Here is a 15,724-nt window from a genome sequence, read left to right as displayed (position 1 = left end):
TTCTGGATCAGTGGTGCTGGAAGAGCACAGCAATTCAGGCAGCATCCGAGGACAGGCAAAATCGACGTTTCGGGCAAAAGCCCTTCATCAGGAATCAGTGTTTTTACACTGTAGTGCTATTGTTGACAATGACTGTGAAGAATGACCTGGAAATGCTAATATGGCTAGTTGTGATGTGTTAATGTTTGTAACTATATCCTTTTATGTTTTGTGATAAAATGTTGCAGAGGAAGTTTCGTCAAAGGTGGAAGGAATTTTTCTTCTAATATTTTTCCTGAGATAGGGTCTCGGAGGTTATTATTTATTTATTTTTTAAAGGTGTAAAATCCTACAGCATTTCCCTTTTCTCTCCCTTGTTCAACATATACGCAGCTTGAAGTAGGGGCATGGCTGGGCAGGGATCTGGTTCTCGTCACCTTGGTAATGTGTAACGCTGATTAAGTGTCTTTCTCTGTCCTTCCTCCTCCTCTCACAAGCTGGAGGGAGAGGCCACTTGACAGCAGAGCAGACGAGAATGATAGCTGAAATAAAAGCAAAATACCGTGGATGCTGGAAATCTGAAGTAAAATCAGAGAGTGAGAAAAAAATTCAACAGATCTGGCAGCATCTGTGGAAAAAGAAGCAGAGTTCATGTTGAATCCAGTATCTTCAGAGTTCTGTTTCTCTGTCCCCACAGATGCTGTCAAGCCTGCTGAGTTTCTCCAGCACTTTCTGACTTTTTAAAGAATGGGAGCTCAGCTGGTTCACATCCCTTTATGTTGCCATACTTCTGGTTGCAAGAGTAAATATGAAGAATTTAAGATTAGCACAATGTGTACCACTGGATATCCTTTTACTAGATACATTTGCATGATTTGGGGGCAACTTAATATTGCATTGATCCTTTGTAGAAACAGGCATCACAGAAGCATGAGAAAAATGAGTGCCCAGCCCAAGTTGATTTAGGAGGATTAAGCAAAAAATTCATTAAGTAATTGGCTTTTAAGAAAGAAGTGAGAGGGAATAGTTTAGGAAGGAAAACAACCTAGTTGGTTGTTGGCACTTTGACAATGGTCAGACTGGGGACTTCACAAGATGTTGAACTGAGAAGAGAGATTCATTTCTGGGAAGGATGGATTGTAGAACTGGAGGAGATACTGCCATTGTAGTTGTTGCAGACATTTTAAAGATGGTGGAACTCAAAATGCATATTTTCTGTCAGGAATCAGTGTTTTTACCACTGTAGTGCTATTGTTGACAATGACTGTGAAGAATGACCTGGAAATGCTAATATGGCTAGTTGTGATGTGTTAATGTTTGTAACTATATCCTTTTATGTTTTGTGATAAAATGTTGCAGAGGAAGTTTCGTCAAAGGTGGAAGGAATTTTTCTTCTAATATGGAAAAAAATGTCTGTTTCCCCAGTTTTCCGAATGAATGTGAAATAGGTCTAGAAATGTTTTCGGTTAAAATTGGATTTGTCCTTATTGTACGTTTAAGTGGGCACATGTTAACTAATAAATCTAGTACCTGATTCCTCCTGGTCTTTTCATAGTTGTTTGTCCTTATAGCTGTGAACAAAGTTTACTGAGAGTGTAGTTTTGTGCAGTCTGCGAGGTGGACATTTACTTGGAATGATCACAACTGGGTTGATGTCCCTTGTAGAATGTAGTTTCTCATCGATCAAATAATAGGTTTGTTTAGACTGCAGGCTGATAGAAAGAACATTTTCCATGTGAGCTGTGAATAACCTTTAGCCAAGCATTGCTGGATGAAGATGAGTCCATCGAAAAAGATCGACATTCGCTGCTTTGTAGCACAGTTGGGATAATCTTATGGTGACATTTGTGCTCTGTGAAATAAATAAAGGACTTAAACCTGCAAACGTTGACGATCTTTGCACTTTGTATTGAAATCAGATTTTTTTTTTTATTTTGACCACGTAGCAAGAGTGGCCCAGTAGGGAAAAATGCAATGTATATTATGGAACTCAGCCATTTGAATCAGGGAGGTTCCAAGATTGGATTTAGCTGTTTGGTGTATTAGTTGATTTCAGCTTGAATCCAGTTGGCTGCTGTAACAGGAGGGAGAAAATGAATAGACAATCTTGTTTGTGCTTGCTATCTGATGATGGAATGTATGTGTGCGTCTGTCTGTCTATTGTTCGGCTGTCAGTGACTGCCTTGATCACTGTAATGGCCATCAGAGTGAGGCGTTGCAATGTGCCTTGTACTTCTTAAAATATATGCTTCACCAGCCGCTAATGCTTTCTCGAGGGAAGAATTCTAAAAACTGATATAGTGAACAAGTCTGTCACCTTGTAGTGAGCTGAAGCAGATAGGTGAAAAAGGACATTTGTTTTTTCCATTATCTGCATTGAGTTAGCTGGTTCCAATTGGATATAGTGGGATGGGATCCCAGAATTAGTCTTGATTTAATAGGGAAAAGATGGGAATAATTAGCTATGGTTCATGTTCCTTTTTGTTGTCCACTTACTCCTGCTTGGAAGACCTGTGTCCATGTGTGGAAGGATCAGATCCATCTGTGGTAGTGATTTTGGCAAAAAGGAAAGAGTGACTACTCTGATGGGTGTTGGTAGGCTGCTGGAACTTGTGGAATACTCTCAAACCATGAATCTGTGCCCTTCTGACTTGGTACATAGCCTCATGTGCTCTTCGGGGTACTACATATTTGGATAGTACCATGACAATACATCAGTTCAGGTCAAAAGCAAATCCTTGCCTCATTGTCTTTTTGGAGCTTCGTTTTGAGGCATTTTCTTTGGGAACTTCTTGTTTGCAATTGCTCTCCACTCTCAGGGGCAAGATGAGGTGGTAGGTCCCCAGTCTACCTCAGCTGGGATGGCAATCAAATCCATGCCATGATTCTGAGCCACCTGCTAACCATCTTGCCAAAAGGCTACCAACAAACACATGCAAGTTCAAAATTATAGTCAATTGTCTTGGCAGCATTGTGACCCACAGCCATGTAGATAGTTAAAGTAAACCATGTCTCCCATATGTGGTTATAATTGCATAATAAAAATTTACTCAGAACTGGAGTGAGGGACAGGAAACTGCATGTTAAGCATTATTTCTCTGCTCTTGTTCTGAATTCAACTCACAGTTTGGGAGCACAAAGGAAAAATGTTGCTCTAAGTCTGAAACAAAATGAGAATTTCAGACTAAAATATTAATCTGCCTTTTCTCTCTACTGCCACTAACTGAATAGCCATCTGTTTGGAGCATTTTTTGTTGCTAAAGAATGAGTTTTGTGGCTCACAGTAGGGTAAGGAGCAATAGAAGTTTCAGTGGTTTCAACCCGTTGTCATGGATACATGACAAAATTGCACCCTGTTTGGCGAACTCTTGCCTCACTTGGAGAAGTGCTGGAAATGTGAAAGAATGACTGGAATGAAAGAATGACTGGAATGAGAATTGGGAAGTTTAATCCCACTGAAGTGGGGAGGTCTCCTAAACTGGATTTTAAACCCATTGGTGGTGCATTACAGAGGGAATTTTACTATACATTGAGATATTTTTTGAGTCAACCTGTTCAGAGATGTAATTATACGCTTTTGGAGCAAGTGAGACTTGAACCCAGCACTCTCGGTCCAACAGTAGGGACACCACCACTGCACCACATTTGTCCCATGCACAGGAAGGATTGGGTACCAAGACTGCCAAACAGAATTGTCAAAGAGATTCCTCTCCTCAGTAGGTATTGACCGACTCCCACAGCTACCTGGATTACACCTCTTCCCACCCTACCTCCTGCAAAAATGCCATCCTGTATTCCCAATTCCTCCGCCTCTGCCGTATCTGCTTCCAGGAGGACCAGTTCCACCACAGAACACACCAGATGGCCTCCTTCTTTCAAGACCGCAATTTCCCTTCACACGTGGTTGAAGATGCCCTCCAACGCATCTCATCCACATCCCGCACCTCTGCCCTCAAACACCACCCCTCCAACCGTAACAAGGACAAAACACCCCTGGTCCTCACCTTCCACCCTACCATATAAACCACATCATCCGAGGACATTTCCGCCACCTCCAAACGGACCCCACCACCGTTTATATATTTCCCTCCCCACCCCTTTCCACAAAGACCGTTCCCTCCGTGACTACCTGGTCAGGTCCACGCCCCCCTACAACCCACCCTCCCGTCCTGGTACCTTCTCCTTCCACCGCAGAAATTGCAAAATCTGCGCCCACACCTCCTCCCTCACCTCCATCCAAGGCCCCAAAGGAGCCTTCCACATCCATCAAAGTTTCACCTGCACATCCACCAATGTCATTTATTGTATCCGTTGCTCCCGATGCGGTCTCCTCTACATTGGGGAGACTGGACGCCTCCTAGCAGAGTGCTTTAGGGAATATCTCCGGGACACCCGCACCAATCAACCCCACCGCCACGTGGCCCAACATTTCAACTCCCCCTCCCACTCTGCCGAGGACATGCAGGTCCTGGGCCTCCTCCACCACCACTCCCTCATAATCCGACGCCTGGAGGAAGAACGTCTCATCTTCCGCCTCAGAGCACTTCAACTCCAGGGCATCAATGTGGACTTCACCAGTTTCCTCATTTCCCCTCCCCCCACCTTACCCCAGTTCCAACCTTCCAGCACTGTCCCCATGACCTGTCCTACCTGCCTATCTTCTTTTCTATCTATCCACTCCACCCTCCTCTCTGACCTATCACCTCCATCCCCACCCCCATTCACCTATTGTACTCTTTGCTACCTTCTCCCCAGCCCCACTCCCTCCCATTTAATTCTCCACTCCGGAGGCTCCCAGCCTTCATTCCTGATGAAGGGCTTTTGCCTGAAATGTTGATTTTCCTGCTCCTAGGAACATGCCTGACCTGCTGTGCTTTTCCAGCACCACTCTAGTCGAGATATTGACTTATGCTGATCGGCCCAAATAATCTAAATACTTGGATGGAGACTAGAGAATGGACACTGTGGTATTCTTGTTTCACTTGTCAGAGTAGACATCCGGTGTCAAAAAGCATATAATGTATGTAAATGGGTTCAATAATTTTCTGATATTTCTCTGTAGAGCTGTCTGTTGCTAAATATTCTGTGACGTGGAGGTGCCAGTGTGGACAGAGTTAAAAATCACACAACACCAGGTTATAGTCCTACAGGTTTAAATCTTAACAGCAATCGAGGATTGTTCAATATATCATATCAGTTGCATGACACTATGCTCTTTTTGCTATAAATTCTGTACTTATGATCCTGCCCCCCTGATGAAGGAGCAGCATCCCAAAAGCTAGTGCTTCCAAATAAACCTGTTGGACTATAACCTGGTGTAGTGTGATTTTTAACTAAATATTCTGTGGTTACATGTTGCACGTTCTGAGAAATGTTGGCAGTTCTGCCATATGGAAAAATAGAACCATTCCAGTTAGCTTTATGTGAATGTTCTCTTCAGAGGGAGAATGGGACTGGTGACATTGCATATAGTGCTAGGTCTGTCTGAAATACAGGTTTTTATTATGCAAGCCTTGCATCTAATGAGAAACCACCACTTTTCAAGACATTTGATAGTGTACTGTGTGTATAAAGAAGAAAGGCAGTCATTTCAAGTTTGCTTTCTTCTGGCATAAATTTTCAAATTTACGAGCATCTGCCAAACTGCAAGCCTTCCTCACTGACAGCAACTCACTTCTTAAGTAACCATAGCTTGTAGTACTCTCACTAATTAGGTCTTTGTGATGTAAAGCAGACAGGCTGCAATTCACTGTGGCTTTACTATACCTAACCAAGGATATGTCCATCTAATAATAGCACTAAGTTGCTGGGCAGAATGGAGCTGATTGGGTAAACTGCACCTTGAATCTTTCACTCCCACCTCAATTCTGTCCCACTCCTCCCATCAACTGTGCCCAGAGACTGCAGTTTTACATGATGGGGATGGATTCTATGCATATAATTTGTATTATATTCAGTGCTGTTTGTTCACTGCTGGAAAACCAATCTTGCTTTTATTAGATGTTGCTACAGTTTCAGTCATGTGTTCTGTTTGCTGTAATTCATGGGGCTGCTTTTTAAATACACTCCGTAGACTGCTTGCTGTAGCGCATTGTTTAAACAGACTGTTTTCTGAGTAAATGTACTTTGCAATAAAATAGACTGTTTGCTCTCAGTTCTGCTGTAATTCCCTCTCCACCTCTAATTCGACACATGCATGTCGTGAAAATATCTCCTATATCTAAACAGGGAGGGAGGCAGAAAGTGGGAGACTACAGGCCAGTTAGTTTAATGTCTATGGTAGGGAAATGGTTAAAGTTACTCTTAAAGATGTTATCACAGGACACATAAAAATTCAAGATTGGATAGCAAAATGTTAGAAGCTATTCTGAATGATGTTTTAATAGGACACCTAAAAAAAGCCATGATGACATTGCCTGATAATCTTGACTTACGAAGGGTTAATCATGTTGAATTAATATATTGGACTTCTTTTGAGGAAGTAACATGTATTGTGGATGAAGGAGAACAGATGGATGAACTGTACTTAGGTTTCCAGAAAGCATTTGATAACATGCCACATCAAAAAAATAAAAGCTGAAAATAAAAGCTGATGATGTAGGGGTAACAGATTGACATGGGTAGAAGATTGTTTAGGAGAAAGTGAGGACTGCAGATGCTGGAGATCAGAGTTGAAGAGTGTGGTGCTGGAAAAGCACAGCCAGTCAGGCAGCATCTGAGGAACAGGAGAATCGATGTTTTGGGCATAACCACTTCATTAGGAATGTGGTTAGAAAGATTGTTTAGCCAACAGTAATGGAGTATAATGTGGGAAAATGATGAAATTGGCCCTTTTAGCAGGAAGAGTAAGAAAGAAACATATTACCTGAAAGGTGAGGGTTAGCAGAGCTCTGACATGCAAAGGAATCTGGGTATCCTAGTGCGGGAATTGCAAAAGGTTGAAATGCCGATTATAACAAGGAATTGGGAAAGTTAATAGAATGTTATTATTTATTGAGGGGAATTGAATACAAAAGCAGCGAGGATATGCTTCAGTTATACATGGCACTGGTAAGACCACATCTGGAGTACTATGAGTTTTGATTTCTTTTTATCTAAGGCAGGATGTAAATGTGTTGGAAACAATTTAGAGATGATTGAATAGCCAAAACCTGGAATGGCATGTTGTCTTACGAGAAAAGGTTAAATGGGCTAAGATTGTATCTGCCTGAGTTTACAAGAGCAGGAGTTGACTATTTCAGAAGTAGGATCTGGTAGGGCTTTGATGGTATGGATATGAAAAGATGTTTCTCTTTTGTGGGCGAACTTAGAACCAGGCTTACAATATCAAAATAATGGGGTCTCCTCTTTAACACAGTGAGGTCAAACCTTGTCTCACTGTGAGGCTTTGGAACTCTGGGAAGATGATAGAAGCAGAGTCTTTGAGTATTTTTGATTCTTGATAAGAAAGGGATTGAAGAGTTATTGGGGATAAAGTTATCAGGAGGGAGTAATCAGAGCAGTAATTATTTAATGAATGATGGGCTCAAGTGGCCTATTCCTATTCCTAACTGATGTATTTATATGCAGTAATATGTTGTACATTCTACAGCAAATACTCCTGTTGTCCTGATATTATAAAGCATTACATCTTCTGATTTACACTGTTGAGCACCAAAGGAAGTCAGCCAGTATTATGGAATTTGCTTGTAGCTGGTCTTATTTCGCAGCTGATATTAAATGAGTTTTCAAACTATTGTCCTTTATTTTCTCCTATAAAATTAAAAATCACACAACACCAGGAAATAGCCACCAGGTTTACTTGGAAGCACAAGCTTTTGGAGCGCTGCTCCTTCGTCAGGAGGTTGCCTCACTGGCACCTCTAAACCTTTTGTCCTGTAGCTACTCCCATGCTGCATTGATGGTGCCACAAGCAATTTCTTTTGCTATGTCAGCTGGTTTTACAGCTGGATGCCTTTCCTGCCACTAACCTTCCCCATTTATCTGGGGCTAGGAACCACAGCAAGATTAAACAGGAGTCTCTTGTGTTCTTGCTGCCTGCCATAGACATAGTCATAATCAACTTGCTTGGCTGCATTTGACACATCCCCTCTGATCATAACGTCCTGAAGTGGAATTTGAAACTGGAGCTTCTGCTGCAGAGATAGGGATACTACCACTGTGTCCTCCTATTAGTATTATTTAAATATAGAGTTCAAACACCCAATTGTTCTCTTTCTCTTGCCCAAGTGTTGCTGTCTCAATATTGTCTCTTTGAGCTGGCAAAGCTGAAAACTGAACCTGTGATTGAACTGGTCATTAAAAAGTCAAATTACAAGGGGCCTATCCAAAAATTTATGTTAAGTAGCACTTTGAGATAATAACCTACGTAACCTGCTTTGCTTAAAAAGCACACTGTATATAAAAACAAAGACAATTGCAATTGACAGTACATATATGGAAATATCTTATTTGTTCACAACTTACAATGGCCTGTCCTTGTACAAGAAAAACCATTGAACAACACCTGGAAAATTTCAGTAATCTTTTTCTACTTGGTGTGTTGTCGTTGGACAGACCTGCCATGCTGTCATACGTGTTTTCTGTGTTTTTTTTGCTGCCATTGCAAAATCCCAAAGCATTCCGATAGTCTTTGTGGTTTCAGCTGAGGAAACAAGTGGGCAAGTGACTCTTCTGGATCATTAAGGTGATAATCATTTCTTTCAATTGATGCATTTTGATCACTGCCCTGATTAATGCCTCAAAAATGCTGGGAGCCATCCAGACAATTTTGTTAAGTCTCATACTGTATGGGCAGCATCTTGACCTTGGCCAAGCAACGTAGCTTGTTGGACTTTCCAAACAGAAGAAGCTGCAGCCTTTTATGGTGGTGCAGTCCATAACAGTAAATCTGTTCCTTGCTTTGCTTTTCATTTACACATTTCATCTCGAAGCATTAAGGACCAGTCTGCAAACAATGCTAAAATCATCCAGTTACATCTGCATTAAAATTGACACTTGTACATTCCTGTTTAGACTGTGGGTAAGAATATGTTTCAGGCCTTTGCTGCAGGCTTGCACATAACTTTAAGTCCTGAAGTGGCTTAACTCTGCTCTGAGTGGTTGGCATGGCCATATGGCCAAATATGGCTGTAGTCAAATTTTTGTTAAGCAAAGATATTAAGAGATATGGGCCAAAGGCAGTTATATGGAGTTGGGTCACAGATCAGCCATGTTATCATTGAGTGGTGGAACAGGCTGAAGGAACTAATTGGCCTACTCCTGCTTCTATGTTCCTATGGCAAATGTGCATTGGTTCAGCAAATCCGGAATTAGTTCACCAGTCCAGAACCTTTGCCTATCATGGGCTTCCTTCTATTAGATTTCCTATTTTGCTCTTGGGAATGGCTGATAAATTCAGCAGAATTGCAGTTTTTGGTTAGCTGAATTTGACTCAGTGAAATTGCGCGTATTGCATGTTCTGATTACCACAATGCTAGTGGCAATGTGGATAATTTAATTTAGCAGCTTTATGTTGTTAATATGGTGCAACAAAAAAAGCCAGATGTCCAAATCCAAAGGCAACACTTATCTTTATTGTTCGTTACGCACAGCTGCCGTTATTCTTGCTAGCTGACTTTCCAAAAAAATTCCCTGCTCTGTGAAATGTCCCCCCCACCTCCCCCCACCATCTCCACCTCTGCTCAATCTGTTAAGACACATAAGAGACTGCCTTGGAGAATTCCAAATGTCGATGAGGAGAAAACATGATTGAAATTATAATCATAGTGCTTTTCTGACCCTAGATTTTAAAGAAAGAAAAAAAAAATGTGAGCACTGAATTTAATGGAAGTAAAAAGAAAAAATATCCTTGCATTACAATAGTTACTATACTTCAGAAGTACATTAATGCACTGCCAAGTGCTCTGGGGAGTCATGAGGTCATGAAAAGTGATATGTAAATATAAGTTCTTTCCTTCTATTATCAGGAAGTAAAGAAAGACTGCATTTATTTTTGCTCTTCACAACCACAGGACATCTCAGCACTTTACAGTCAATGAAATGCATTTGAAGTGTCACTTTTTGATGTAGGAAATGCAGCAACCAAAGTGCATACAGCCAGTTCTTACATGTGGCCATGTGATAATGACCAGATAATCTGTGTTGTTTGAGGGATGAATATTTGCCAGGCCACGAGGGAGAACTTCTTTATTGTTAGATGTGATATCATGATTTCTACCAAAAATTGCAAACTAAAAGACAAAATGAAACTTATCGAGTGAAATGTGTAGATCAAATAGAAGAAATCGCGTCTTCTTGCAATTTAATAAATATCAAGATAAAAGTCCTACATTTATGTGACATGACACACCAGCAGTGCATCAGCCATAGTAAAACACATTGCCTTTCAGTTTCAAATGTAGACAGAAAGTACTGCAGAAACTCTGGCAACATCTGTGGAGAGAAACAGAGTTAATGTTTCAAATCATATGATTCTTCTTTGGAACATTTAATTTTAACTCGAAACATTCACTCTTGTTTCTGTCTCCACAGATGTTGCCAAACCTGTGAAGTTTCTCTCACATTTTCTGTCTTCTTATTATTGATTTCTAATATCTGCAGTATTTTGCCGTTGCATTTTTCACTTTCATTCACTTTTATTTTTCTCTATTAACTTCTCTCTCAGAAGTTAAATATTTATGAACCCATTTATATATGTTGTGTCCAGCTATCAGATTCCAATGCCGTCGACTAAAAAGTTTGATTCCAAAGGAAAGATTTATCTTACTAGTTATTACAAAAATGAAGATGTACAAAGTTCTATTTTGTTGGCAACAAATGTCTTAACTGTGATTTACCAAACATTATGTGTTTGTTTAATGGATTGTTTTACCTTGAGAAAATTGGTGAAGAGCTGGAACAGGACAATGTTGGTATGCCAAAGATCAATTCAGTCAGTAAGCAAAGCTTATGTAACATTGAACTAGGGTTTTAAGTTGTAGGGTGGAATTTGCATTTTTCTGAAGGACATAGAAACATCGAAGCATAGAAAATAGGAGCAAGAATAAGCTATTTGACCCTTCAAGCCTGCTGCACTATTCATCATGATTATGGCTGGTCATCCAACTCAATAACCTGTTCCTGCTTTTCCCCCATAACCTTTGATCACTTTAGCCCCCTGTGCTATATTCCATATCTTTTTTGAAACCATGCAATGTTTTGGCCTCTTAGAGATAGTGAAGACTGCAAATGCTGGAAGCCAGAGTCAATTGATGTGGAAGTGGAGAAGCACAGCAGGTCAGACAGCTTCCGAGGAGTAGGAATGTTGATGTTTCGGGCCAAAACCCTTCGTCGGGACGGAGGGGTGGGGAAGGGAATTCCGAACTAAATAGAGGGAGGGGTTTGGGGCTGGGGGAAGGTAGGTGGGATAGTGATAGTTGGATGCAGGTAGGGGGTGATCCTGATTGGTCAGAGGGGAGAGGTGGAGCGGATAAATGAGTAGGAAGGTGAACAGGTTAGGTCAAGGAGGCAGGGAGGAGGAGGAGGAGGGCTGGACATGGGATGAGGCTGGGAATGGGAGATTTTGAAACTGGTAAACTCTATGTTGAGGTCAATGGGCTGTAAGTTCCCCAGACGAAATGTAAGATGTTGTTCCTCCAGTTTGCATTTGGACTCACTTTGATAGTGGAGGATGCCTCGGATGGACATGTACCCAGGGAAGTGGGAGAGGGAATTGAAATGGATGGCACCTGGTCATGTTGATTGGTGCGTGCGGAGCATATGGTACATTTTTCTGAAATCCAGTGAATATAATTTCAACTGATTCAACCCCTCTTCATATGTGAGACCCATCATCCAAGCCGAGGAGTCCATCTGATAAATCTTCTCTCCACTACCTCTACAGCAAGAACACCTTTGCTCAGATAAGTAGAACAAAATTGCACCCAATATTCCAGATGTGGTCTCACCAATGTCCTATATAATTGCAGTAAGACCTCCCTGCTGCTATACTCAAATCCTTTCACTATGAAGGCCAACATACCATTTGTCACCTATTCCACCTGCTGCTTCTACAATGGCTTACTTTCAGTGACTGGTGTACAAGGACATGATGTGCTCCACGTGGTTTAGGGCTTCACGTTCTCTGAACAGCTTTCAAAGTTTGATTTCTAGGCCACTGTGATTGTCCAATGTAACAGGTTGATGGCAGTAGGCCTCATAAACCTGCTGAGGACACAGATGACGAAATAGCATTTTCATGTGTTGGTCTGAGAAGAGAAAGTTAAGAAGAGATTTATCAAAGCTGTTCAAAATCTTGAAGGATCTAATCTGAGTAGATAAGGAGAAGATGTTCCCATTGCTAGAAAGGTGAAGGACCAGAAGACACCAATTTGACACGAATGGCAAAAGGATCAACAGTGACATAATGGAAAATACCTTTTTTCTGCAGCGAGTTGTTAAGCTCTAGAATACACTGCTTGGGAGAGTGGTGGAGCAGGCTCAGTTGTGATATTTTATAAAATAACTGATATAGGGAAAAGACAGGGACGTGGGACTAGCTGTGTAGCTTTCACAAAGAGCCAACTCTGACAAAATGAAACAAAAACCTTCATCTGTATTGTAGCCGTCCTGCAATTCTAGAACACTGGAAGGACTCTGCTCTTCAACTAGTATCATAGGATCTTCGTTGGCTACCTGAACAGGCAGGTGGAGCCTTGGTTTTACTGCTGCATCATTGAAGGCATTTCTGAAGCAGCCCCCTTTCATGGGTAGCTCAGTGGTTAGCATTGCTGCCTCACAGCACCAGGGACCTGGGTTCAATTCCAGCCTCAAGTGGTTGTCTGTGTGGAGTCTGTATGTTCTCCCTATGTCTGTGTGGGTTTCTGCTGGGTGCTCCAGTTTCCTCCCACAGCCCAAAGATGTACATTTAGGTGGATTGGCCACGTTAAATTGCCAATCGTGTCCAGGGTTGTGCAGGCTAGGTGGATTAGCCATGGGAAATGCAGGGTTACAGGGATAGGGTAGGAGCTGGGTCTGGGTTGGATACTCTTTGGAGAGTAAGTGTGAACTCGATGGGCCAAATGGCCTACTTCCACACTGTAGGGACTTCTAAGATAGTGGCAGTAATGGTATCAGCCTGGATTATGATGAAAAGTCCAGTTCTGATGATTGAACCCTTGACTCTGATTTGGAGATGTCAGGTGGAAGAGGAAATAAAAAACCATTCCATGACTTTGATATCTGAAAAAAATGAATAGGAGTCAACTTGATGATTCTTGATTTCAAGGTATTAGAATGCCTGGTGAGTTCAGTTCTTGAATATTCAATCTTCTTTTGAAAGCTGAAAACTGAAGATTTTTGTCAGCTACAAACAAATATGTTGATGTAAGAGTCTAATACCAGTCCAATCCACTTACCATAAAATGTAGAGTTGAGGTTAAAATCAGATCAACCATGAATGTTATAGCAGGCTTGAGGGGCCAATTGACCTCTTTTACCTGTTCATGTTCAGTGTTGCATAATTGAATGTGAAACAACAGAGGTGGACTTGTGGTGTGGTGAGTTTTAGCTCCTGTGTTCAAACTACCATCTGCAGTTAATTGTAGAATTGATGGACACCAAACTCTGTGACGCCCATCAATATATAGTATTGCTGGGTTTCAACTTTTACAGGATACCCCCAAGGATAATTTTAGTAATCTCTTACACTTTTGTTGAGACCAGTCAACGTTATCACAAGCTAAAATTCAAACCTGCACCATCCGGAACTTTGTGGCTCATTTACACACAGTGTTTATCAGCTGAGGAGAGAATGCATGCTTGCCTATATTGAACCGCTCACTGGTCTCTGCTCTTGTGAAGGTTTGTAAGCTGTGAACACCTGGACTCTTGAAAAGCAGTTCATGCCTTGAAACCATACCCTGGATGTAAGTTTGCTCACTGAGCTGGAAGGTTTGTTTTCAGACATTTCATCACCATGCTAGGTAACATCTTCAGTGAGTTTCCAAATGATTCTTCAAATGGTGACAAAACATCTGAAAATTAAACTTCCAGCTCAGCGAGCAAACCTCCATCCAGAACCTCAACCTGAGCTGCAAATCTTATCAAAACGTGCTAAGACCATACCCTATTAAGAGTTGCTGCTTTTATAGAATGAAGGATGGGGGAGAAATTGGGATCATTTTACCATCACAATTCTTATCCTGCTGAATAAGCAAGTGCCCTTAATGGCTAAAATAACTGCAAAGATGCACAGTTCTAAAGGACTTGGGTTGAAATTTTGCTTTGGATATTTACTTTGCTGAGCATGTAGCAACTGTGCACTTTTATGTTTTCTTTTTGTTTATCAGGTAGACTATAAATATAGTTATTGTACTTGCTTCTTTTATAAGTTTCATAATGATTAGATCTTCTGACTGTTCTGTCTATTCCTTTAACTTGTAGAAGAACATGAGAAACGAGACAAGTTCCATTTGGATAGGGAGCCAGAATGTAAAAGAACAGACATGGAAATAATCAACAACGTACTCCACATAGAAGAGGTTAAACCTGAACTTCAAACTGTCCCTGCACTTCCAGTGCCGAAACCATTGCTTCCTCCAGCTGTTGCTGCTACAATCGTCGTGCCTCATGTGGTCAGTCCTTCCCTCGCTCCGTCCCCACTCCCCCCGCAAGTTGTACAGCATCATCAACCAGTCGTGAGCCCTACCAACAGCACCAGAGAAATTTCCCAATCCCCACCAGTGCTTCATCGATCTCCGATCTCTGCACTCACTGACCCACAGCCTGGTCCACCGTTGGTGAGCAGCTCACCCCAGCAGTTTACAAGTTCAGTGTTGACGATCCCACCGCATCATGTCATCCAGCCGTCGGCCCTACAGCAGCAACCAAGTGGCCTTAAGCCAAGTTCAGTTGATGATGGAAAGCCCCAGGATCAAAAGAGAAGGCCAGGAGGGTGAGTGTTAACAGTACTAATGACTATTCCTCACATTACCTCTTTGTAGCCCAGATCTGAAATAATTTCTTGTGTTTATCATGAAACTTAAAGTAATAATTTGGCTTGCAAGACAAGACATGAAAAGCTTGAATGTAAGGAAGATAAGCCAGAAATGAAACATGGCAGCAATGTAGCGAGTCTGCACACTTGCCAAACCTTTCAGCTATTTGAGCAATTAAATCAGGTTGTCCTCTTTCAGATTATGATTCAGTTTTGAAGTACTGTCAAGTGACACACCATTGTGACCCCTCAATCTGCACAGTTTTAGTTATTTATGATAAATACTTTATTTCAGGCACCTCTATATTTGCTCTGCTGCAGGTAAGTCCAGAGTCAGCTTGAGTCAATTCTGTAGAATACAGTTTACAAAAAAAAAGCATAACTTGTAGCTTTATTCCGATTTTATTGACTGTGGAATTTTCAAACTGAGTGTTAGTTTGCAAGTGTGTAGCAGTGATTGGTCACCTCCATCATGAGCATCTTGGTGAACGGGTAAAGTTCCACATCGCGCTGCATACTCAGAAATCTAAAGTTCTCTTTAACTGTGGGGGAAAAAGCTAACGGTTCTAGCTTTTATCTTTTCAAACATAGGATCCTCCCTCAAGCCACAACCTGTGATGCGTGGCAGTGTTGGAAATGATAGCAATAATGATAGGAACAGGTGAGGTGCAAAAGTAGTGATTTGGCACAATGTTTAAGTATCATCTTTACATTTTAGTTTTCCAAAACTATGTTGGTATCAAATGGATCCAATTACTTCACAGACAG

The 15,724-nt window shown here is 41.4% G+C and overlaps 1 protein-coding gene across 1 annotated transcript in view; it reads left to right on the top strand.

The window, feature by feature from the left end:
* mnta (MAX network transcriptional repressor a) overlaps positions 1 to 15,724 on the top strand; it is a 113,553-nt gene that overhangs the window by 7,492 nt on the left and 90,337 nt on the right. The window contains exon 2 of the mRNA XM_043718300.2: positions 14,404 to 14,914. Within this exon, the coding sequence (XP_043574235.1) occupies positions 14,404 to 14,914 (511 nt within the window). The remainder of the gene's footprint in view (positions 1 to 14,403; positions 14,915 to 15,724) is intronic.

The sequence above is a fragment of the Chiloscyllium plagiosum genome, unplaced genomic scaffold (assembly GCF_037043375.1).
Source record: "Chiloscyllium plagiosum isolate Xiang-an unplaced genomic scaffold, Cpla_swu_hap1 HiC_scaffold_31, whole genome shotgun sequence".
NCBI classification, from domain to species: Eukaryota; Metazoa; Chordata; class Chondrichthyes; order Orectolobiformes; family Hemiscylliidae; genus Chiloscyllium; species Chiloscyllium plagiosum.
This window is presented reverse-complemented; position numbering and strand designations above follow the sequence as displayed.